A 26,267-nucleotide genomic window follows, 5' to 3' on the forward strand; every position below is an offset into this window, starting at 1 on the left:
AGTATTAATTGTTTTGGATACTGCTGCATCCAAATCAAACCGTGGATTGATTTAGCTAAGTATCACTCTTGCAAAAGACCTCAGTATTATTATTATTATTATCATTATGGAAAAAACAAATGAATGGAAATTGATTCCTGCCCCCCAAGCCCACCCACCCCGAAAAAGAAAGTACAAACCTTTGTTTCCTATTGTGAATTAAGATAAATAAAGGCTGGTAATAGCACTTCTGGTGATTTTTTTTAAAAAATGAATGCACAAAAGTACATGCACATATGCTCAGAATGGAACTGTAGTGGGGGAGGGGGTTTGATGGCAGGGACATAAAAGGCTCAGCACAGAAACATTATTTCAAGCTGTGTGCATGGCTAATAATTGAATAGCAACAGATGTCCATAACTGGGGGGAAACAGAAGCTAATTTGACAATGGTGTGCACATAAAAAACCGAATCTGAGCTACCTTTTAGATTTATAAAGCTCGTATCTGGAAGCACCCATATCTTCCACTTACAACACTCATGGAAGGCAAGCACAGATCACAAACGGAAAAATGCTTCCCTCCCATTTAAGCTCCCCAGTGGCCATCCCTTTCCAGCATTTGCTTTATGATTTACCCAGTTACTTTTGGAGTTCCTCTTATTGCTCAACAATACATACATGACTATGACTGTGTGAACAGTAAGGTCCCAGCAAATCTGGACGACGGGGTGGATGGCTTGAGTGTTTCCTTGATCTACACGTGGGATATTGGCTGACGTTAACGGATGAACTAGGAATACAAAACATACTGTATTTTAAAGACAACGTTTTTTAGAACAGTTGACAATGTGGGGAGGGGGGAGTGCATCTTAAAACATGGAGCCTTGCTTATATGAAACTCGACGTCCTTTTTGGAGTCTCATGAGAACTTTAAGGCAGAGCTTCCAACAGCAGACCACAATGCTGAAGACTTGAACAGCTTTCTCAGTGAGGTATCCAAGCAAAGCCCTATTACGGAGGCATTGTGGGTTCTTGAGGGTCCATTTTTTTACTGGATGTATACAATGGCTGTTATATAAAGGCACTCGAGTGTGTAGCCTCAGGCAGTGTGTTAATGGCAGTAGAATTATAGAATTCTAGTACATTACAGCAGACCCTATTGTTGGTTCCTAAAAAGGGGAAATACAGAATTAAAGAAACATAAAAGTTGATAACGAAATAATATAAATATACAGCAAAGCTTCTAAAAGGCAATTATTTAACTCATGGGATCAGACTATTTACAGGCTCAATGATCCAAAGTCCACAATGGCGAAAGGGTTATTCCAAAGGTCTCTTGGTCATTTAGACCTCGCTGTTCTTCCCAAAGCTGAACAAAAATTGTAATTTAGGCTTAACATGTTACTCATTTCTAAAACTCAATTTTGGCATTGAAGTTCGAAAATTTTTAATTTAGAATCTGAGATTTTGAAGTCATTTTATAACCGGGATGACGTATCACAAAAAATGATGGCGTTAAAAATACACACGTGTTTTTCTGAGTCGCAGCATGAAGTTCCTGCTTGATTCAATACATTTCATTGGTAAACGGATTTTAGAATTCAAAACTTGCAATGAAGTTTGAACGTTAAGACCTGGGTTTTGGGAGAGAAACAGAAAACCCAGGAACCAATGGGATGAGTGAGTTTGGGAGAGGTGGACCTTGGGCTATCTCAGGTCTACGCTGACCCTCCTCGAGCAGCTTATGTTGGAAGCTCGGCTCTGCCCTGGCCGGTCCTGGAAGGAGCCTTTAAGTAAGTCCCATACGCTCAGAGACTTTGCGCCTGTTCATTGGGGGATATAGGAAGCCCAGAGCACTTGTTCTTTAGATGTCCCTTTTATGAAGAGGCATGTAGTAAGGCCTTTGATCCCCTACTGGTGAGGCTCACTGACCTCCCGGAAAAGCATAAATTCAACCCTTTCCTGTTAGGCAAAGATCAGAAGACAACCCGAATGGTCGCCAGATTCTGTGTATAGATCTATAGGCACAGACCATCTCCCAACTCAAACTAGTTCGTTAAGAAAATCCCCAAACTTGGTTTTATGGGTGACTCTGGGTCAGCTTTATTGTTGTACATTGTTTTAATTGTTTGTTTTCCTTCTGTGACTGTACCCCCAAGTGTGTTTTATAAGCTGGTCTCCAACTGTAATAAATTATCTATCTATCTATCTATCTATCTATCTATCTATCTATCTATCTATGTTGGCATAAGCCCCCAAAGGGGTGTTGTGGAGGGTGAGTAGAGTATTACATCTACTCCAAACCTCTTTTCACTCGGTCACAAGACCTGGCAACCCGGCAGAAGTTATACCGGCAAACGGGGTGGTGTAAGTCAGACTGTATTTCAAAGGCTTGTTTTCTTCCTGCCAAACTCGTTCTGGATCAGCTGGCAATAACCTCACTCCTGAACAGAGTTTGGAACTGGGGTAACTTAAACCAGCATCAACTTGTGCCGGCTTCCTATGCTTCGGGTTGCTCTGTAAGCTTACCTTCTTATCCTTGGCAGTGCTTTTCCTCTCCTTTTTGGTTCTCTGCGTAAGAGATCCTTGGAGTATGAAATTCCTGTTGAATGTTCTAACAGGTGTAACCGGAGATGCGTCCATGTCTTCACCTGAAAAAAGAGTCGTCACCAGCGTTCTGCATAAATTCAAGAGAATGATGGAGGAGGCAACATGTGTAGCTAAGCTCCTACAAAAGAAGGGGGGCAAGGTTCAAATCTGGCAGATGCAGTATGAGCTATTCTCAACCTGGTGGCCTCCAGATGTTTATATGACTGTAGTGCCTATCAGCGCCATCAAGTGGTAGTCAATGATGATGGATGGTGGGAGTTGTAGTCCATCATATCTGGTATGCAGCCATTTGTGAAGGTTGCAGTATGTCTTCCAACCGTGAGATGACACTACCTCTTTCCTGTGGAGTTATCTCTTGCTGAAAGTGCCCCGCGTAATTTCCCAGGCTTCCCTCTGAAGTAGGAAATTTTGGCGGTGGTAGAAAGAGACTTTCAACCAAGTATTTCTTAGGCTGTGTACATCTGAAGCACATTCAAAGCAGGTTCTTTCCCTTGAAGAATTCTGAGCACTGTAGTTTGCTACGGGTTGCTAGGAACTGTAACTCTGCAAGGGATAATGCACTGTGCCCAGAATTATTAGAGGAGGGGCAGATATGCTTAGAATGTGCTATAGTCACAGTGCATATGCAAATAATTAATACAAATGACATGCTTGTTATATGACCCTCAAGAAGAAATGGCAAAAGATAGTTAATATCAATTTCATTCAGCTTTAATGACAAAAAAGCACAGAAAAAAATCCTGTCCCAGCTCCACCCAGAAACGGAAAAAAATGGGAAGATTAGGGTAGGGAATGTAGCTGGCAACCCACCCTCTCAAAATTGTTTCTAAAATGCTTTTCTAAAATAAAACTGTTCCTGCTAACTTCCATTCATTTGCAGTGCTGTATATTCTCAGATGGAAGGGTCAGTGAATTCCATGAGACACTCCCAGGTAAGTGTACACAGAAAATATTTTAAGGCAGCAATTTTATTTATGATAACGTTATGATTGTTTGTTTTTAATCTGGCTTTGAAATATCCAAAATTTTAACATGTTATAATAAACTCATAGTTAAGTGACGTGAGGTGAGAATATTCTCGAGAATTCTCCGGAGAATATTCTTCACAAACTGTAAATTCTAATGTAAGAACTAGTTTCACAACCCACATTTTTTAAAAAAATCTAGTAAATAATATGTCAAGTTATGATATTGCCAGTGTAAGTAATGAATAATTATTTTTTGATCCAGTTATATTAATGGACATTGTGTCATTCACCATTGGCAGTTCTGAAATGTGAGCTATAGAAAACATTTTTATTTAGTTTTAGTTTTAAAAATGCTATTCATTTAATTTGATGAACATTTGTATTCCTATGTATTTCAACTATATGTAATAGCCTTTTTTCTATTTTGGTGTGACCTTATTATTTGCAATTCTATACCCTTGACCAGTGTGATCCCGCCCCCCAAAGGACATTTAATGCTTTATACACTTAAAGTACCTAGGCCTATACAATTCTGTGTAACAGCATGTGAGGTGGCCTTGATTTAAACAGTTGACGTTTCTATATTTTTATTTAGTGCCAGTTGCTGGTTTTTGCAGTGCCATTTACCAGAAATTGACATACTGAAATATATTATCATATAATGATAATATATTTAATGTTAATGGCTTTTTTATTATATATATGCATATATAGCCTTGTTTATCAAGCTGTGTTTTAGTCACCAAAACAGTTATGAAGTGTTAGAACTATAAGAAACACAAGATTGCCTATTACTGAATTTACTTGTATCAAACCTTAACATGCCAATTGTATATTTTGACTTATCCTATATGTACATGTTCTAATGGAAGAATAAAATATGATTTAACTACTGAGTTTCCTTATACCAAAGCTTAACATGACAATCACTGGTGCCATCACCTTAGAATGGTTTGGTGCAAAAAATCAATGAATGTGAATTCACTGCATAAAAGTATCTGTACAGTTTTTGGTTGCCATCTGAACAAGTTTACCCATGAATAAACATGTCTATTAACTAATTATATCATTTTCAATGCATTAAAATTATATCATTTTCAATGCATTAAAATGAATATTCTATTTCAAATGAAAATTCTCTAATATTCATATTAATCGAGAATATTCTCGAGAATATTCTCCAAAAGATTATTCTCAAGAATTTAACATCACTAGTATAATTTTCCATTGTTCCTAAATTGGTCATATTGGCTGCTGATGTTGGCACCCATCTTTCTTGAGAGACAATGAAGTGCACCCCTGGGGGTGAAGTCAAACCACTGTGTTAGCAGCACTGACGTGATCTTCCTGGGGCGCCAGCCTGGGCAAAGTGTGTGGAGGTCCTGGGTTGCCCAGGCAAGACCCCCCTCTCAGCCTCACTGATGGGGTCCAAAGGAAAGCAGAGCAATGTGTTTGGCACCAGCTTGGCTGCAGGAGTTGCAGGAAGGAGACATACAAAGGTGCCATCCAAACGTCTTAGGGACTCCACTCTGGATTTGTGTAGGGTTTCGCCTTTTCTTCTCCTGAGGATACCCCACAAGGCAGCAGAGGCTTAGGATCAGAGTTTTCCTTCTCTCGATGGGTTACCTTCCCAGGTTGACAGGCCCCATCTGCCCCTCACTTCCCTCTAACAGCATGTACAGAAACCGCCTTCTTGACTGTTTGGACCCATTCTTGGTCTTATCCGCTAAAACTGCCAAAGCCTGAGCACCAGTGCAGGGCAAGTAAATATGTACAGTGGTGCCCCGCAAGACGAATGCCTCGCAAGACGGAAAACCCGCTAGACGAAAGGGTTTTCCATTTTGGAGGCGCTTCGCAAAATGAATTTCCCTATGGGCTTGCTTTGCAAGACGAAAATGTCTTGCGAGTTCCTGCGGGTTTTTCCCCCTTTCCCCCCCCTTTTCCTAAGCCCTAAGCCGCTTATCAGCTGATCGGCTAAAAGCCGCTAAACCGCTAATAGCGCTAATCCGCTAAGCTGTCAATGGGCTTGCTTCACAAGACGAAAAACCGCTATACGAAGAGCCTCACGGAACGGATTAATTTCGTCTTGCGAGGCACCACTGTACTACAGAATCAAGATAAGCATACTGTTATTTTCCACTGTTTTTCAGTACCTGTCACTGGTGGAGCTGGAAGCTTTCGTCTCTGCTGTCTTGATGTGTCTATCGTGTGCATCTATGGGATGAAAAACGCCCCACAGTTTATTAGTATATAATTAGCACATAACAGGGAACCAATACTGGCTCCAGTCCAACTCTGGCTACATACAGCTGGTCAAATGCAAAGGCTAGTAGTCTGGACCACAGTGGACCAGGGACATCCATCCCCACCTGCCTTAGACACATGGCCAGCTTAATGAGGACTAGGTGAGCATTATGCTGCAGATGTTGACACACATTTCAGTGGGCATCTATACCAGCTTTGGCCATACAGATATGTGCCTGCTTCACTACACAGGTCTGGTTGGATCGGTGGGGTGGCTGCTGGTTTAATTTTTCTCACCTGGTTTGTTTGCTGTTGGTCACGTTTCCTTGTCAGATGAACACAAGGAGCTACATTCAAGCCTGCCACTGTTAGCGCTGAAATTCTGCTCTCTATATCTGAAATCTTTAAAAGAAACATCCAAACAATAATTAAAATCAGCAATGAAAACAGATGAAAACACATATCCGGGTAGACTTGTTCAAACATAAATGTTTTTAGTAGGAAGGTGCCTGCCTGGTGTCAAAAAGCAGGGAGTCCCATGCTGCCACACTAAAGGATTGATTTCTTACAAATACGGAATGAGTATTATGCAACATTTGAAGCAATACCAGTTCCACAGACTGAAACAGCAAGCGGGAATGTATGGGGAAAGAAGATCTTGCAGGCAAAATGCTTGCAAGTTGCTAAGGGCTTTATATACAGAATTGTGATGAATGTAGCTGAGTCCATCTCACGGGTGGTTGTTTAACACAATGAAAGAATACAAAATTATCTGGCAGATACGAACAGGGGAGCTAGCTGTTCATCTCACCTGAAGTTCTGCATGATGAACCTGTGCTGCTGCTGTTGCCACTTGGTCTTCCAGGTCAGCCAACTCTGATTCTGAACTAATGCTGTTAATTCTGCGTGCTGCATCCTCAAGGTCATTCAGCTGACTCTCCAAGCCATACACACTGCCGGCTGTTAGGTAGACCTAAGCAGTACATGTGCCAGAATCTAGTTAGGTAAGTCTACAGCTTTGGGGCCTCTTCAAGTACTAGGGACTGAGGTTCCTACTGCCACCCCACTGACCAGTACTGACCAACACTGCATTAATCATTCATTCATTCCACATCTTAATGTGTTTCCCCATCACATTTGGAAGTGCAAAAGGCAGTTTCTTTTCTTTTCTTTTTTGTTTAAAGTGGATTTGTTGTGCTAGGGCACGCTTTAAGCCACTTTAATTAATCAAACCTAAATTTTCTCCCTTCTGCAAAACACTGACAGTCTGGCAGAGGTGCTTTAGAGACAAATGCGTAAGTAGAAACATTGCAATTTGGGGTGCCAGTGTCTGCAAAACATTGCCTTGGCCAAAGATCATAGTGTACAAGCAAGAGGCACTTTTGCTCATGCAGTTGGGAAAAGGGAGAAGTGATTTTCCTCTTCTCCAGCCCCAGGTCCTGCATTACCAAAGGTGGTTCTAGAGCCAGTATTTCAGGGAAATACAAGAGGACTCTTGATGGGGGCGGGTTGAGAGTCCCGTCCCCACCAAGAAGCAGGTGTGCTCTTCACTTCCACAGTGGTATATTTGGATCCAAGCCAATGACTCCAAATTGGTTTACATTCATGTAACTACAGTGGTGAGTCTCTGTGTGATCATGAGGCTATCTTCAACATGACAAGTCTCAGCTCAAAGGATAAAGGTAAAGGTAAAGGGACCCCTGACCATTAGGTCCAGTCGTGGCACTGGGGTTGCGGCACTCATCTCGCTTTATTGGCCAAGGGAGCCGGCGTACAGCTTCCGGGTCATGTGGCCAGCATGACTAAGCCGCTTCTGGCGAACCAGAGTAGCGCACGGAAACGCTGTTTACCTTCCCGCCGGAGCAGTACCTATTTATCTATTTGCACTTTGACGTGCTTTCGAACTGCTAGGTTGGCAGGAGGTTGGCAAGGATACAGCCCTTTAAAAAATGCTTTGCCCCCCCCCCCCAAGTGATTTTACATTCATTTTGTCCCCAGAGGAGCTTAAGACAGAAATGGATGAATAAAAGATGAACATTCCGATTTAACAAATAATATGCTTTGATTGATTTTGAAATATTAATGAGGACTAGTGAAAATTCACAGACGTGCTCCGTTTGTAAGTTAACCTTAGAGAGTGTACGTGTGTGCTTGATTTTCTTCGCTAATCTACTTGTTCCGTGCTTTGGTTCGAGACCTCATTCATCTCTCCCTGACTATGGAAAATGCCCCAACAGCTCATCCAAACCTGGCTTCAACTTTACTACTACTGCATAAATGTGTTTTCCTGAATCAGAGATAAGTAAACATGAAAGAAGTGATTCACACAGAGGGACAGATATATTACTACTACTACTACTATTATTATTATTCTGCCCTATACCTGCAGCTCTGTCTCTGTTGCTCTGTGTCTGTTGCTATCCCATTCTTATGCTGTCAGATGCATTTTAGAACCCTGATTCTAAATCTCACAGGGATAACAATAAGAATGGGGGGCTTTGCTCTGATTCAGAATACCTAAACAGGGCTTTTGTCTTTTAGTTTGCTTGGGTTTTTTGTATACACAATTGCCATTCAAAACCAGCGGATCTCTTTTCCCACAAGAGTAATCTAAGCAGGACTACCCACAGCACACACATATATAACATGAAGTCTTCTGCCACTCTTACATTTTCTTCCAGTGTTGTGAGCTGCTCATCAAGTCTGATAGGGTCTGCCCCTAGGGGGAATTCTCCTTTGCCTTTGTCAGACACATCTGCTGCAAAATCACAAGGACCTGTAGATTCTGCTATGAGCTCCTCTGTTGCATTGATGACTTTTAGGACCTCAGTAGATATGTTGCAGAGAGACACTGCAGAATATTTCTGTTGTAAAACAGGAAAGTTTCTTGTTAGGAGGAAGAGGCAAATGTAGTGAAATTGTTTTGCTTCATGAATACACAAAGGCTCCTGCTTTCCTTTTTTGATAAGCTCCCGTTTAGCCACATAATCAGCTTACAACACGGAAACCATTATTATTATTATTATTATTATTATTATTATTATTATTATTATTATTATTATTATTATTATTTCTCATCCTGCACTTTGCCTAGCTAAACAAAAAACTGTTTGGGTCTCTTGCTCTTTCAAGTCACCCTCTATCTATATAATGAAGCTGAATGTTGCAGAGATTTTTCCATGTGGACTTTTTTTTAAAAAAGCAGATTATGACTAAAGATAATGGGCTTATGAATCAAACAAATGTGAAATTGAGTGAAATAGAATAATCCATCTATCCTGAATCATACCCACCATCTCCCTAGTCTTGGAGTTGATTGGGGTTTGAAGAATAGACAGGGAGATGGGCAAAGCCATGGTGAAATCTACTCTCACCAGTGATCTGCATCTCCCATCAGTCCAGTTGGTATAAAACACCAAATCCAGGCCATGGTCTACAATGCGCTTTTGAACATGTTGCCGTTCTCCTTATCTACTCATGTATGAGCTTCATAGTTTATACAGTGGTACCTCGGGTTAAGTTCTGGAGGTCTGTACTTAACCTGAAACTGTTCTTAACCTGAAGCACCACTTCTGCTAATGGGGCCTCCTGCTGCCGCTGTGCCACCAGAGCACGATTTCTGTTCTCATCCTGAAGCAAAGTTCTTAACCTGAAGCACTATTTCTGGGTTAGTGGAGTCTGTAACCTGAAGCGTATGTAACCTGAAGCGTATGTAACCCGAGGCACCACTGTACTGGCAATGTTATTCTGCACTCACAAACAAAAATCTGATGTAAATAATAATAAAAACCAATAGTTTCAAGAATGGTTTATTCTTTTACAACAAATCAGGTCCCATTGTATTTTGAGCCGCACAGGGAACGAGTTGGCTCTCCTGCAAGAGAACTGACATCACAAAATGTTTGCTTATTGTTGAGGACAACAATAAGTAAACGTTTTGTCATGTCCCCTGAGACAGTCGGCTTGAAGTTTGGTTATTTGCAGACTATAACAGGGTACCATGCTGTAATTGCTTTCCTAGCAGGTTATGGTTTCCTATGCACAGAACAAGCAGTGTTGTACATTAGATATTTGGGAAGTAGACATAATTCCGTGGTACTGCATTTGCTGCGTAGACAGAGGGCTTCCGGTTTCATCTCAGAAGATGTGTAGGTAGCAGGTCTAGAAAAGATCTCAGTTCAATATCTTGGACAGCTCCTGCCATTCAGAGTAATTAGCCCTGGCAAGATAGGGCAGTGATCGGACTCAGTGCAAGGCAGATTTGTACGTTCACATTCTTCACATGCCAGTTCGTCAGTAAGATGTTTACTGAATAAATGCTCTTTCCATGCCTTCATACATTGATCTTCCAACATATGGTTGAAGCCCCGTGATTAAAGAGGCACTCAGGCAGCAGGTTAGATAGAATCAGGTCTTTGGCCTGTCTGGCAAGAATAACAGTGATAATTAAAGCAGCCAAATGTTTCCTGTCTTCACAGACTGGGAGATACTTGAATCATGAAGAGCTGCTCAACCTCTCATGATGTTTCCATGTTTCCCATTTACTTTTGCAGGTGCCAATTAGTTTGAAGGAAATCAATAATATTTAGGGAGAAATCAATGCTGTGGAGGGGTTATTTTAGGTATTTTGCCTTCACTGGCCTCTTTTCCATGCCCCATTATTCCATTAATTATATTTTTTTATTTTAAAAAAGAAAAGCTTCCAGAGCTATTACATTTTCTTCAAAGTATCTACATATTGACAAATGTTTCAGTCTTCAAAGAAATGTGCCTGGAGTTCTTCCTTCTTCATAATCCAGACAGCACTTGAAAAATATTTATTAAGTCTTAGATCTTTATGTCTTGCTGCAATCCTTTATAAACAGGTCACAAATGATGTGAAACACTCAGAGCTTATGCACACAACCCAAATATCACCAGTTGTTACATAGACCAGCAGTGATGATGGTTTTATTTTATTAACTGTGTAAACACTTCCAAAAATATGTACAATCGTACCTTGGTTTTCAAACAGAATGCGTTCCAGAAGTCCATTCGACTTCCGAAACGTTCAGAAACCAAGGTGCAGCTTCCGATTGGCTGCAGAAGCGTCCTGCAGCCAATCAGAAACCGTGGAAGCCACGCCAGACGTTCGGCTTCTGAAGCAAAGTTCGCAAACTGGAACAACTACTTCCGGGTTTGTGATGTTTGAGTTCCGAGTTGTTCGTAAACTAAGGTGTTCAAAAACCAAAGTACGACTGTACCAGTGCCTGACTCAAGCAAAAAGATGACTGTCACGGGCATCCCACAATGGATCATTGGTCAGTGGCAAAACTTCAATGGTACCTACCGACATGGATGCTCTCATTCCTTAACCAGCAATATTACATTTGATTTCCCATGAATTACTACTGCTTCCTATCATGAGAACACCAGTTGTGGCAAGTATTAGAACTACTGTAAAAAGAATCCATTGCATTAAAGTGGATTAGAATAGACTCATTAGTGAGGGTTATCCAGAAGAATAGCTCTATCTGATAGACCTATTTTGGAAGCAGTGACACAAACTCTCTCTCTCCCCCTCCCCCCACCCCCTGTGCAGAAAGCAGGGATAAAGGGCAGCCAGATGGGCGGGGTACAAATAATAAATTATTATTATTATTATTATAAGAGAAATAATTGGGCACATGGCCATGAGAAGCAAGAACCACAAACCACTATTTCTCCAACCTGTATCACTTTTACAAACAGATTTCTGTGCTATCGTATCTCTGAGTTGCTGTTTTAAATCATGGCCTATATTCAGCCTCTAACTGCCCAGTCTATAATTTCAATCACCTGGATGATTTGACTCAACAGGAGAAAGTGGGTTTTTGAAGGTAATGGAAGAACCCTGAATCAGGAGGCTGGCTCTGATTTTCCTACTATAAATAAAGTAGGTCTAGCCATCAGAATAATGTTGAAATGTTTAGGTGGAATAGGCGTTCCATTATAGTCATAAGAATGTACAGAGAAAGGTCAAGTAAACAGGTGGACAACTGGTACTGGGGGGAAAGCCCTTTTGACTGGCATTTGCTGTATCTGACTCTTCATATTGCTGAAAACTTATCCTTACCTACAATAGGCGATTCTCAAAGACAGCTGTCACAACTACCGGTACTCTGTTTCTCAGCTGAGCAACTATTAGGGAAGTGACAGACATTTAGGCAATCTAGCTGTGCTGTTGCAGTTACAGAGCTAAAGAGAACCGAAATCCAAAATATTAGCTAAAGCTTCTGCATCAGCTCTGCCAGCATTAACTTTAAGCAAATGGCAATTACTAAAATTTAACTGCAGTAGCATAGCATAGGTTGCCAGTGTCCAGGGCAAGGCAAGTATTCTTGGCATCGCCCACTGATAGGCTGGAACGAAGAGCCAATAGCTTGGTGACCTATCCAAGTGGCAGCTGTGGCACCCTGTGAGCATCAAGCACGGTGGAAAGCAGGATGGGGGATTGGTTGGCAGCAAGTATCTTTCTAAAACCCATGCAGAGGGCATCCTAGCAACTGGCTGTCATTGCAGAGATAGGAACATGGGAACGTGTCTTTGCATCATTGGTCTATTTAGCTCAGTATTGTCAACATTGACTGGAAGGCTATCCAGGGTTTCAGGCAGGGGATTTTACAGCCCCTCCTGGAGAAGTTAGGGATTGAACCTGTAAACCTTCTCTTTTCCACTGAGCTAGAGCCTTTCCCCCTCTGGAACTAGCTTTGACTCAGAGACCTTCAGCGACTGTTGATGACCTGCCAGTAGGGATGGAGGAGACATTTTGAAGTGAATTAACCTAATTTGCTGATCACAGACAATTTAAATGATGGGTTTTTTAATGCATAAAAGGGACTGGCCCTATGATTGAGAAACTGACCTGGGGAAGGCAGAAACCGATTCATTTGTTCCTACCTACTGGTAATTCCATTAATGACAAAGAGGCTGCTCATGAATACAGGAATGTAGCAAATAGCATTAGGCTGAGATCTTTCCCATACATCCTTTCCCCCAGTCTGTTCTTGTTATTTGCCAGCTGAAAGGTTAATGGTGCCAATTTGAACCCTGAGATCCCTTAAAATTGGTTCCACTGAAACTACGGGGTGATAACATTTGTGAATGGCAACCAGTAAATTCAGGAGGAGATCCAGCAAAGAATGGGACAGCAGTAGAGTATGAGAGGTAAGGTAAAGGTAAAGGTACCCCTGCCCGTACGGGCCAGTCTTGACAGACTCTGGGGTTGTGCGCCCATCTCACTTAAGAGGCCAGGGGCCAGCGCTGTCCGGAGACACTTCCGGGTCACGTGGCCAGCGTGACATCGCTGCTCTGGCAGTAGTTTCAGGGAAAACCAGCACTTTTGCTTTCTGTACTAAAAACCTACATTAGTTCTTGTTAATTTCCTCACTTATGTAGTTACCAATATTTAAGTGGTTGTGGTACTGGTATATTGTATTTGCATGCCTGATATTGAAGTTCCATCATACATTATTGCACTGGAACCTGATTTTAAAGGGTATTTGAACTCTATGAAGATTTCCATGCTCCACTCCAAATATCCCACTTTTAAGCAGGTTTTTTTTGTTTTTGTTTTGTTTTTAGATGAGGCTCAAAAAGGGAACAAGAGGAAGAGGATCTTTGTTGCCAAAGCAGTTGGGCTGCTGTTCTTGAGCTCCAATTAAGATGCAGTTGTATCAGAATGTGCATTTTTATGTGGCTCTCATTGAAAACCAATTCAATGTGAGTAAGCAGCATCTGCATTCAGATGTGCACTATTTTGTACTCACATCCAGGATGCCCCCTCTCTAGACACACTGCACTGCTAAGCAACGGTTCTCATGGCAATATAGTGGGCACCCCAGTATGGCAGCCTCAACACCCTACCCTCCTGAAAACTGATGGCCTCTCTCCCCTCCTTAAACCAATTTAAACTGAGGACAGACTTCTGGTTTTCTTTGCACCTGTCAGTGATGCTGTCACTTTTAAGTCTGATTGATTTCAATGGGAGAAATAAACTTACGCTTAAATTTAACCCATTTAAATAAACTGGGCAGAAAAGTGCTTAACTTTGACTGGGCCATTACTCCTAAAGTTTTGGTCATAGCTGAGTGCGATAGTAGGAATCTTGGACTCTGAATTCAACGGTGATTTATGCAGTGACTTACGCTATCTCTGAGGAAACGTCAAATCAACATGAGGCACACAGAATGAGCGCATAAAAATCTTTTCCATCTCTAATGGTTCTTGGCAGTATTGACCACATCCTTAAATCACCATGCACACATTACAAGCTCCATTATTGAGGTGCTTTATCATGCTCACAGCAGTGTGGCTGTTCTTCAGTCAATATCTGTTGTCTTCATCTAAGGGGTGGTAACAGGTTGTACATTGATTCATCATTGTTGGAATTACGCAATTCACTTCAGACTTCACAAAAATATTGGGGGGGGGGGGGAATTGAAATGTACTTCATACCATGCCTTTGAATCTCTTTCATTCCTTCAATTTGCATTCCTTTTAAGTCTCACAGTAAAAATGGCTGTGCCAACTAGTTTCCTAGAACTAATAGCAAACTTTCTGAGTGCTGAGCCCAATACTCTGGGGCATTTTTTCAGCCGGAACTCACTAGAACCCTGTTCTGGCACCTCTCAGGTGGGTGCCATTGCCATTCTAAGAGAACAAAGGTGGTGTTTAAGGAGGTATTTTCTAGAAAAATAGCACTGATTATACTGCCAAAATTGTACCATCTAAACACAACAAGGAGGCATCAACAGGCTTTAAGGAATCCCAAATAGTCTGCCCTTGGGTAAAGCAACCCCCTACATCTATATTATTGTGTTTCTAAGCAGTTTTATCCAAATTTCTGACTGCAAGGCACACCTTTTCCAAATTAAAATTGGAGTCACACTTCTCTTCTCCAGCCAAAAACCACATATTATTTTTACTATGTAGGAGCAAGAATAAGCTGCCCCCAGAAGAATCCAACCTTGTCACTGTCACTGTCTTAGGTCAGAAGTCAGGCTGACCTAAGACATTTAGCTGCAAGCAAAGGACAAGTTGGCATTCCAGTATATTTGGGAAGGGGGAGAATAACAATAATAGTAATTCTATTATTTATACCTCGCCCGCCTGGCTGGGCTTCCCCAGCCACTCTGGGTGGCTTACAGCATATCTAAAAACATAAAACATCAAGGTTTAAAAACCTGCCAATACAGGGCTGCCTTCAGATGTCTTCTAAAGTTGTGTAATTCTTTATCTCCTTAACATCTAAAGGGAGGGCGCTCCACAGGGAGGGCGCCACTGCTGAGAAGGCTCTCTGCTTGGTTCCCTGTAACTTCACTTCTCGCAGTGAGGGAACCAGCAGAAGACCCTCAAAGGGAGGACCTCAGTGTCTGGGCTGAGCAATAGGGGTGGAGACGCTCCTTCAGGTGTACTGGGCTGAGCCATTTAGGGCTTTAAAGGTCAGCACCAACACTTTGAATTGTGCTCAGAAACATACTGGGAGCCAGTGATGATTATTTAGGACTGGTGTTATATGGTCCCAGCAGCCACTCCCAGTCACCAGTCTAGCTGCCAGATTCTGGATTAGTTGTAGTGCCACGTAGAGATCATTGCAGTAGTCCAAGCAGGAGATAACTAGGGCATGCACCACTCTGGTGAGACAGTCTGTGGGCAGGTAGGGTCACAGCCTGCATACAGATGGAGCTGGTAGACAGCTGCCCTGGACACATAACTGACCTGCGCCTTCATGGACAGCTGTGAGTCCAAAATGACTCCCAGGTTGCGCACCTGGTCTTTCAGGGGAAAGGTTACCCCATTCAGGACCAGGGAGACCCCCACACCCCCTGTCCCTCCCCCCCAAACAGTACTTCTGTCTTGTCAGGATTCAACCTCAATCTGTTTGCCACCATCCATCCACCAACCACCCCAAGACACTCACACAGGACCCTGACTGCCCTCAAGCCCAGAAGTCTGGCTCATGTTTTATGATTAGGAAAAATGAACAGGTTGACTATCAGCAGCATACAAAGCAAAAGTTTGACTACTTTGTTATTGTTTTCTTTTGCTACAATAGGTTTTATCTGAATGGTGAGCAGAACAGTTAAGAAGCAACTTAGAAATGCATTATTAGAATTGCTTTTTATCATATCCAAACCCTGCAAACCTCAGAATACGAGTAAATGCATGGAAGAGCGATTATTTCAGATGAAGCTCACTAGCACCCATAAAATCGTCCAGTCTCACCTGCTGAAGTGCTGAGGTTAAAAACTGGAGTTTAAGATGGAGATCAAAAGCCTTTTGTTTTTCCTAGGTAGTTGGAAAGCAGTTTAGAAAAGAAGAGGAGAGAGAAATTAGATAGTGATAGACACAATTCACTGGGCAAGAGCTATGGAGTGAAGGGAAGACAGAATAAAAAGATTTTAAAAATGTGTACTAGTTTGAACCTACCATTAATGGTTACCACCCTGCCCTCAGTTGCACATGGTTTGCACACACACAAGGGAAATGGGAGCTGTTCCACCATGGATCTATCCCACACAGTTGCAGGTATATCATGGGCATGAAATAGAGTACCGTATTTTTTGCTCTATAAGACTCGCTTTTTCCCTCCTAAAAAGTAAGGGGGAATGTGTGTGCGTCTTATGGAGCGAATGCAGGCTGCGCAGCTATCCCAGAAGCCAGAACTGCAAGAGGGATTGCTGCTTTCACTGCGCAGCGATCCCTCTTGCTGTTCTGGCTTCTGAGATTCAGAATATTCTTTTCCTTGTTTTCCTCCTCCAAAAACTAGGTGCGTCTTGTGGTCTGGTGCGTCTTATAGAGCGAAAAATACGGTAGTTTTGTGGGTCTTCTCCATCTGCTTGTTACCCCCCCCCCCACATTGTCACTTGCTGCCCCATTACAGTAATAAAAGTAATTAAAATGGAAGATCATTTAAAGGGTTCGCCTGCTGTTGTTTGAAATACTTGTTCGCTCATTAACACAGCAAATCAACTTTTATAGTGGATGAAATGCTCTCAACCAACTGAACAATTTATCACTAGACTATGTTGGATTAAAAAACCAATATCTATGAAGGCAGTTTTTTGAAGTTTCTACAGCAAAAGAGGACTTTCTCTCTTAAGCATAAAATCTAATAGGCAAAAGCTCATTCATGGGGAGGATGAAACACCTAACTTGAATACTTTGTAGTTAATCAAATTTTATAAAGTGAAGTACTTTCCATCACAACATCACACCAAAATGGTTTTTCAAATAAACAAGCTCAAGGTTAAGTAGTGTAGCAGCACAACTAGGCCTAAAAGATCACCATTTCAAACAAGCACTGCTTGCTTCAGTTGTCTTATTGTCATTAAGACCCTTTTTATAACGTGTCAGAATTTCAGTTGCTGGGTTAGGTAACTGGATTTTCCACTGTGACACCCAGTTTATGAAACAACCTCCCCAGAGTGGTTTGGTTGGCGCCTCATTGATCACTTTTAAGCAGGCACTAACAAGCTTATTATTTTCGCAAGCATTTTCAAGAAAATAAATAAATCCTTGGTTTTGCTTTTCCGTTTCGCCTCTGTTGATTGCTGCCTTTTTGTTTGATTAGATAGATAGATAGATAGATAGATAGATAGATAGATAGATGATAGATAGATATTTAAAGTCACATTGAGTTGGTATTTAGCCTAGGAAGGTGGGTTACACATTTTAATAATAAAAATTAAATGATTAGCATGAGTATCTGTCAGACAGTATCTTAAAGCCAGAGTCGTTCCAACCTGAAAGGCAAACCATGTGCTAGTTTTGCAAACAAGCCAGGAATAAAAACAGAATTTTCATGTTTCATAAACTCTGGAGCAGGAAAGAGGAAACAGATCCATCTGTGCGGACTGCACGATGACAGTCATCCGTTCCAGAGTTGTTACTTGTCATCAGTCTTGGTAACTAATTAGTTACCAAACTTTAATAGCCAATTGAATGCTATTTGCTTAATCACACCAAATGATTTATCAAAGCTTGAATTTCTACAGATCATAGAGTTTACTCCTGTCATCTAACTGTATGAAGCTGCCACTTCTAAAACCACCACCATTTACCACTTAAAATATCTCTATGTTCTGCAGGAACGGTGATCGGAACAATATACCAATGGGAGTTCTATGTCTTATTTGATTCTTGTGCTTTTGTATATACCTTTGAAGCACTGTACTGCCCAGATTGTTGAAATGAACCAGAAATGTATTTGTTTGTATCTATCTATCTATCTATCTATCTATCTATCTATCTATCTATTAAAAACAAATCTTTGGGAAAGGCTTCTATCCAAAAGAATGAACAAAGAGCACAAATCTGAACACCAATGTTCCCAATCGCCTTCTTGAGTTGAAGAATAATGTTGCCATCAAATGGGAACGTCACCCAAAATACTGGCAGTCACTCACTCAGTCATAACATGCTACTCATAGCAGCTACAAGGAAATGAGGTGGAGACTTAACAATGTACTGCTGCTAGCCACATGGTGACTGCATATACATTGGCTAGGATACTTGTGGCAACTGCTGCTTCTAGGCACACAGCGTGTCTCCTGCCCCAGTAGCATATTCACCTGTGTTTGCAAACCGTTCAACCACCAGGCCCTACCTACCTTCTTTAGCTCCTCCTGAATGCATTTGCCACTGTCTTCTGAAGATAAGCACGATTTCTGGTTCTCAGATTCTGTTCTTGGCTCTGACACCTGTTCCTCTGAAGAGGTTTCCCTATTGTCACTCATTTTTGCAGCCAGTTCATATAACCTTGACTTCAGCTTTTCTTCCATAGGGTCTGCCTTGGTTTGATGGTCTTCACTGCTTATGTCAGTTTCTGATAAATCATCAGATGCCTTAAATTTTTTTTTTAATAAAAAAAGAGGGACAAAGCAAATGCATCTCAAAGAGAAGAAAATCAAAGTTATATATATATACAAAAGCTGTTCACCAAAGCTGTTTATACCACAGGAGATCTATAAGCGTATCACTCTGATGACAGCAACGTAAGTACATACAGCAGTACCTTGGTTCTCAAGCGCCTTGGTTCCCAGACATTGAAAACCCGTAAGTGTTCCGGTTTTCAAACGTTTTTCGGAAGCTGAATGTCCGATGTGGCTGTCAGCTATTGTTTCCGGGGCACCTGCACCAATCAGAAGCTGCGCCTTGGTTTTCACTATTTATTTTGCGTTTTTGTTTTTGAGGCTTTTTCAGTTCATTTGTTTTTGTGACTGTGTGGAACCCAGTTCAGCTATTGATTGATTGATTGTGTAACTGCAGAAATGGATAAAGGCTGACTATCATCAATGCAGGTAAGGGAAAAAAATAATTGTAATTTTTATCATCTACAATACTGTCTTATTTATTTTATAGTACAGTACATTGATTATTGCTTTCATTTTATGGATCAATGGTCTCATTAGATAGTAAAATTCATGTTAAATGGCTGTTTTAGGGGTTGTTTTAAAAATCTGGAATAGATCAATCCAGTTTGCATTACTTTCTATGGGAAAGCAAGCCTTGGTTTTGGAACGCTTTGGTTTTGGAAGAGACTTCCGGAATAGATTAAGCTTGAGAACCAAGGTACCACTGTACGGAGAAATAGGTTTTCATTTCTGAACAGCATGTGCTCAGTACAAATCCATTCTCTAGATGAAAACAAGCCCCAGCTTCATGTTTGATCTTGCACCACAGCTTTTAAGCTCGATGTGGTATCTTACATATCAATTTTTTCATGACAGAACAGGAACATTATTGTTTTATTTGTCTATATGTTGTATACTCCTCTAAGATGTGTGTAATGCATTTTGTACAGTAAGTAATCTGTTGGATACATCCAGGGCTTAGGATGAGAAACATTTCCTTATTGTGATGTTACACACACACACACCAATTTAAAGCAGCTTTCAACAAGTTAACGGCACAGACAGAGGTAAGACATGCTTTGTTCGAACTGCTAGGGAAGTCTGTGCTCAAGCACTAAATCAAATTACTCAGAAAAAGGAAAGTATTGTCCTGTGGACTGTAGCTATGCTAGGGTCAGAAATGCTTTTTATATAGCACCTTTTGACATCAGTGCAAGGAATGTCACCTGTCCGTGTCAGTGCTGTTTTGAATGTTCTGTTCTTTCAGAAAACTCTTTCGCATACATACATACACCCACCCACCCACCGAACAATTTTTGTCTTTGTAAAACTGTGAACTTCTTTTCTCCAGAGATAGAATGGTGCATTTCATAGAATCATAGAATTGTAGAGTTTGAAGGGATATGAACATTAAAAACAATCTTTTCTCCTTGACTGCCCAAAACCACTTCCGAACTAGAGAGAAGGTGGAGTTGCAGGCTTCATGCCCTCTCCACGTGCGCGGGGGCTGGCTTTTAGCCTCTGCGCGATTGAGGGGATCCCTGGCCAGCCAATCGGCTGGCGTGGGGGGGCGTGGGCGTGGCTTGCGTGATATCACACTGGTACGGCCAGGGATCCCCCTCTTTTCCCGCCTCAGCTCATCGGGAATATATCTAATTAATTATTTCTTTAAAATTGCATGCTGCTTAATCACAGCCATCTCTAAGACCCAATATGGGAGACCCAATACAATAAGACTAAAAATGAGTTGAAACTATAAAATCAGAATTAAATTAAAATGCCTGTTGGAATAAAAAAATATTCAGCAAACACTGGAAGGAAGTTCAATAGGGAGAGGGGCTATCTGACCTCAAGTGGAAGGAAATCCCACAAAATTTGGCCCACATGCATGGCTTCAAGTCCTTCTGAGTTGCAGTTTCATAGGAAAAATAACGAGTCAGAGAAATAAAAAGTTGTGATCTGAGTAGTGAAGGGCACAAAGGAAAACCCCAAGACAGAATCAAGTCACCCAATAATGGCATCCGTTCATGGTACCTATGACTATTAATGTGAGGTTTTTATCTACATATAAAACTTTTCTAAAGTACATCATCTAATTTCACTCTCTTTCATTTAACTCTAGTAAGTGAAAAGTTACACCTGTTCCCAGCTGGACCAGCTAAAGTTATCGTCACATGAAAAGTTAATTTTTTTCTTAAAAAACCACCTCTTGAAATGTAATCTGAACTTTGACAAAATACACATTTGATTTACTAAATGGCTCTTGCCCGTTAGATGCTGCATGAACAACCATCTTGTATGTGATAACAATAGGGCAAGAGATGCCAGCAGCTCTCTTAGCCTTGAGCATGGCAACATCCTAAGCACATAGTGAAAAAAGCTCTGAATTGGCTTGCAGTTTAAAATTTGATTTCCCTGCGGTATATTAGCTAAAAGCACCATCTAGTGGAAGCCGGGGAATAAAAAAATTGAGTGTCCTAATTGTAGCAATCTTGCTAATAGTCTAACGTGTAAAATAACTGATGAGGCCATTAGCTCAATATTGTTACTTACTAAGGAAAAGCTTTATTAAAACACGTGTGCCCGCTCCCTCCTCTCTCTCTTTAAACATAACAAGCCTTTTATGAATAATAGTAGAATGGACCTTTGTAGTAAAAAAAATAAATGCAGAATGGGTGTAATATTGTGAAGTATTAATGACATCTGTTTTCCATACTATGCTTGCCTGTGGCTGGGTGGCTCATTGGAATATGCTGGCCCTGCTCCACTGTTAGCAGCAGATTATTTTAAACTAGTATACATTTAAATAACTTAAAGCAGCCTTGTTCTTACCCCCAGCCGAACACTCAAGAGCAACAATGGCTCTATGGGTAATGCTCTCCCCTCTGTCTCTTTCAGCCTCAAGGGGCTACAAAGGGCCGAACTAAACGTGCCATTGAATTTAATGGGCAGGTTTTTAAATTCCACATTTCATCAGTGGGAGTAGCTGAAAATTATCAGGATAACTGCAGGTAGGGATGCTAATACCATTCAGGGATTTTCCCCAGGACCACAGCAGGGGGCAAAAGGGTTGAATCCCCCTCCTATTAGATGCTATTCTGATAAGTGTCACCCACAAACACACACAGTTCATGTGGTCTGAATTAAGCAAAACCTGCGTGCTAAGTACACAGACACTTTGAAAATCATATCAAGATTGGCATATCAGCTTGGCCATTCACCAAACACAAGGCAGTGCCACACCAACCCACTCCCACATTCCCACTCTCCTAGCCATTACATTTTACGATATGCCACATAGTTATATATAACAACATGGGTCACTTCTTTGTGATCATGGTTACCAAAACCAGAGGGTGCCTCCTGTTTTCAGAGTAGTTTCCACAGCCTATGAGTGCCATTTTGGGAATGAGAATGAAGGCCAGAATCACTGTAAGTATGCAAGCCAAAATGGGCATTGTTACACAGCATGGCTGCAAATACGGTATTCATTGTATGTAGCATGACTACAAATACTGTACTCATTACTAGGGAGGCCATCCTTGAAGTTTATGTATCATATGGTTCCAAACCCTCCTGTATGGAAAAGTACCAGATTAACTTAGTTTATTTACTGCAATTGTCCTTGGCACAATCCTGACCATGACATAAAACGTGAGCAATGAGGGTTAATACTGTGTTCTTGTGACTCTGAACAACAGATATAGATTTGATGCTTGCAGGCAATACATTGCATTAATTGAAGCCTAATTACCTGACTTGTGCTCAATTTCTTCATGTGCGATTTTGTGCGGTTTTTGCCTTTGCATAAATCCTCTGATTGAGTCTTGCCTTTTTTCCACCTCCTGGACCTCTTTTCCAAGTCATGATAGGCTTCTTCGCTTTCACTGCTATCTGAATAGTCTAAACTGGTAGCTTGTGGGTTAAAGTTCACATCTAGTTCCTCCTGGAATTGTGCTTTTTCCTCCCTGGGTTTACTGTTACAAGTTCTCCTCTGCATCCAAGGAAGACAGCTAGGCTCCCTAGCCTCCCTTGAAGAACTGACTGAGGATGTTTCAGAATCAGAGTACACTGCCTCCGCATTGGTAAACAGCCCAGATGATGGGGAGGCCACAGGCTGGTACAGTTCATTGCCACACTCCCATTCGGCATTGCACTGAGAGCCAGCGTAATTTGACAGCTGCTTGGGTCTCTGTCGCAGCTTGTTTAAAGCCACGTTCCAGTCATAGTCGTCTTCGCTATCAGAGCCCATCTCATCATAAGCAGATACAACGCTGGATTCACTCTCCAAGGCTTTGAACACTTGGCTCTTTGGTTTGGCAAGCATTCGCGGGCGAGGCAAGTTGACGTTTTGCAGGGCCACCCAGTTTCCATCTGTGCTTTCCAAGACAGGGGGGAAAGCTAAGGAAACACAAGAGGAAGATACAATTCCATCATTATTGTGTTGCCTTACCCTAAAGCGTTCTACCATACCTGGGTCTGCTGTGTCACCACAAGAAAAGATTTGCACAGTATTTCATGTCACAGATCTTGGGTGGGAATAATAGACGCTTGGAAGAGGCTTCAATCCAATGTCTCATGATAAGATAATGAGGAGTGGACCAATCAGGGTTTGACCCAATGCATCTGAATTTGTTAGAAATTGTTTAGAGCAGGCACCCCCAAACGCAGCCCTCCAGATGTTTGGGGACTACAACTCCCATCATCCCTAGTTAACAGGACCAGTGGTCAGGGATGATGGAAATTGTAGTCCCAAAACATCTGGAGGGCCGAGTTTGGGGGTGCCTGGTTTAGAGGGCAAGGGACATAAGCAGATCAAATCCCATCAATATAGTAAAGGTAAAGGTACCCCTGCCCGTACGGGCCAGTCTTGACAGACTCTGGGGTTGTGCGCCCATCTCACTTAAGAGGCCAGGGGCCAGCGCTGTCCGGAGACACTTCCGGGTCACGTGGCCAGCGTGACATCGCTGCTCTGGCGAGCCAGAGCCGCACACGGAAACGCTGTTTACCTTCCCGCTGGTAAGCGGTCCCTATTTATCTACTTGCACCCGGAGGTGCTTTCGAACTGCTAGGTTGGCAGGCGCTGGGACCGAGCAGCGGGAGCGCACCCCGCCGCAGGGATTCGAACCGCCGACCTTTCGATCGGCAAGCCCTAGGCGCTGAGGCTTTAACCCACAGCGCCACCTGCGTCCCTATCAATATAGTTAGTGGCATATTTAAGTTTTAAGTTATATTAGTGCTGACAGCAATTTCAGTGCATATAAGCACTGCACATGTGCTGGGATCTGTGATTTAAAAAAGGCTTCCTGGAATGTGTGCGTGAAGTATCACAAATGTGTGTGATTGGCACTCACACTTCTTTTTGCCCAGCTGTTCCTGCTGACAGTGCTGATTCTATGCAAGGTGCCAATTCATAAAAGGATGCACCACTGATTTGCATTATGTGTGCAGAAAATTAATTTCAGGCATGGAGGATCATTGCTAGATCATTGTACAATAAGCAACACGCTGAATATACATACACTTTCTAGCACGCTGTAAGAAAATCTGTTGTATAATGTCACTTTATAAGAACCAACCATCTGGGCTGTAGTTTCACATTGCCATAAATGACTTTCAAAGTGGACAGATTAGATGGCCTTGAAAATACTAAAGCTAGAAGCTTTATCTGTCCAAGCCTTAAATAGCCTTATTATGTGCATATTCAGCTAAATGTAGCGATTTTATATTTTGGTAGGTGAAAGCATGGGTTCCCAGTAGTTTAATGACCATAAATAAGTTCCTGAAACTTGAGATAATTTCACTTGCAGCATTATCTGTTCAGCACAGCATATATTATTAATAGATAAAATCTACAATATAGTAGCGACAATGATTGTGGGAAGGCTGGAGCAAAACACGGCTAAAATCAGGGAAAGCACGAAATGTGAATAAGCAGAACTGTCAGGTTCTTATTTAAATTACCACAGCCTATTTATGCTTGCAAATTGCTGCTTATGTCAAAGACACCGTGAAACGCCTTGGGAGATAATTCCTTCATGCTAAAGAGGTCAAGGTCTTTCCCAAGACTGAATCTTTTGAAGTATTCAGTGCTTGACTAGTGAAGTTCACATAAGCATCATCTGCTAGTGCTTATTCAAGCGACCTCACACAAAATGTGTGCACAAATTACCTTCTTGGGTTTCTGGAAGAGCTGCCTGGTGGTTTCTGCCACCAGTGCATTAGGTAGCCATTTAAGAAAAACTATCATTAGCTACAGCTGTCCTGATTCAACCAGGGTCATGCATGCTTGGAAACTGCCGTTTATGGATTTATCCTTAGCTGGATAAGGAGCAAAGTGTGTAAAACATAAGGCAGGTGCCTATAATATTAGCATTTAAAACTGATCTCTTCACTCAGTCTTTTGCTGAGGGCTGATCCATCTATGTTTATGTATAAAGCTGATCCACTGATTTGTGATACATTTTGTACTTAGAAATGTAATTTTACTGTTGATTTTTATTTTTGTTATGCTATTCACCGCCATATTTTTTATTTTTATTTTCTTAATCTTGATGGATTTTAGGGTTTCGTTTTTGTTTTGCAAATAATAAATAAATAAATAATTGTTGTGATTACACACCCACCCACAATCCAGATGTCAGGGACTAATAATGAGCACTGGTAAGCAGTTTAGCTTTAACCCATGTAAGACATAGCTTTTATAACAATTTAACGTAATTATATGTTTTGAGGAAGTCTCCTTTCCATTTGACATTAGAATCATATGTTTGCGTCTATGGCAAGAGATCAGATACCTCTTCTTATGTGGGCTACAGGTTCTGATTGTCCAAAATTGGTTCATATAACATGGTAGGCCAAGCTATGCCTTGGTAAGGCTGTGTAAATGTGCAGGTTCCCAGAGAAAAGCTCTCAGCCATCTTTTTACTCTTTTACATCTTTTACAGCTCTTTTTACTGTTACACCAAGCTAAGGTTTTGCCTTGGCACGTGGTTGCATGTTTGCACAGTCTTTGCTATGCCAAAGTTTGGCTTCCTGTGTCATGTGAAATAGGCCAGTGAGTCAGAATATTTAGCCAAATTACTATATTTTTTCTTCCTAATCAAAGATAGGTGGTTATTATGAGCAGAGGTTTCAAGAGCAACAGCCTATTCAGTCAATTTGTGGGTGACTGTTCCTTTATTGTACCCCTTTAAGAAGTTATTCTTTTTGGTTTCAGCCTAAAACCTTAGGGAGAAGTAGCTACTTTCACACAGAACACAGAAATGTTATGCAGGCATCACAGTCCTTTACTTGGTTCGTTTAGTTGGTCTGCGCTCTTCCAGCTGGGCAATGCAGAAAGCCTGTCCTCTTTCTGCTTTCCGCTCGGGCCTTTGGGTTGTCTCCAGAGAGATTCGGGCACAGAAGATGCACGGTCCCTGTCTCTGCGTGATGCGTCTTCGTTGGTCAGAGAGAATGCAGACTGAGACCGCTGTTAGGGGAAAATATGGAGAACGATATATTTAGCAGAAGGCAGCTATGGAGATGTTAAATGTTAGTTACTTGCAAGAGCAGCACTGAGAAAAGTGCAAATCACAGAAGGGAAAGAGA

The 26,267-nt window shown here is 41.6% G+C and overlaps 1 protein-coding gene across 7 annotated transcripts in view; it reads right to left on the reverse strand.

Annotated features, from left to right (window-relative positions):
- Nucleotides 1–247: 247 nt before the first annotated feature.
- The window catches only part of MYRIP (myosin VIIA and Rab interacting protein), a 159,387-nt gene continuing 133,367 nt past the window's right edge, over nucleotides 248–26,267 (reverse strand). For 5 of the 7 annotated variants that reach the window (XM_079947216.1, XM_079947215.1, XM_079947219.1 and 2 more), the window contains exons 9-18: nucleotides 25,971–26,148; nucleotides 22,432–23,078; nucleotides 18,435–18,668; nucleotides 16,048–16,110; nucleotides 8,472–8,666; nucleotides 6,614–6,775; nucleotides 6,100–6,204; nucleotides 5,712–5,772; nucleotides 2,510–2,631; nucleotides 248–1,149 (exon numbers count right to left, since the gene is read on the reverse strand). In XM_079947216.1, the coding sequence (XP_079803342.1) occupies nucleotides 1,117–1,149; nucleotides 2,510–2,631; nucleotides 5,712–5,772; nucleotides 6,100–6,204; nucleotides 6,614–6,775; nucleotides 8,472–8,666; nucleotides 16,048–16,110; nucleotides 18,435–18,668; nucleotides 22,432–23,078; nucleotides 25,971–26,148 (1,800 nt within the window). In that variant the 3' untranslated portion in view covers nucleotides 248–1,116. The other 2 variants (XM_079947220.1, XM_079947221.1) reach the window with 2 other exon arrangements.

Source organism: Podarcis cretensis (genome assembly GCF_951804945.1).
Source record: "Podarcis cretensis genome assembly, chromosome: 12".
Taxonomy (NCBI): Eukaryota; Metazoa; Chordata; class Lepidosauria; order Squamata; family Lacertidae; genus Podarcis; species Podarcis cretensis.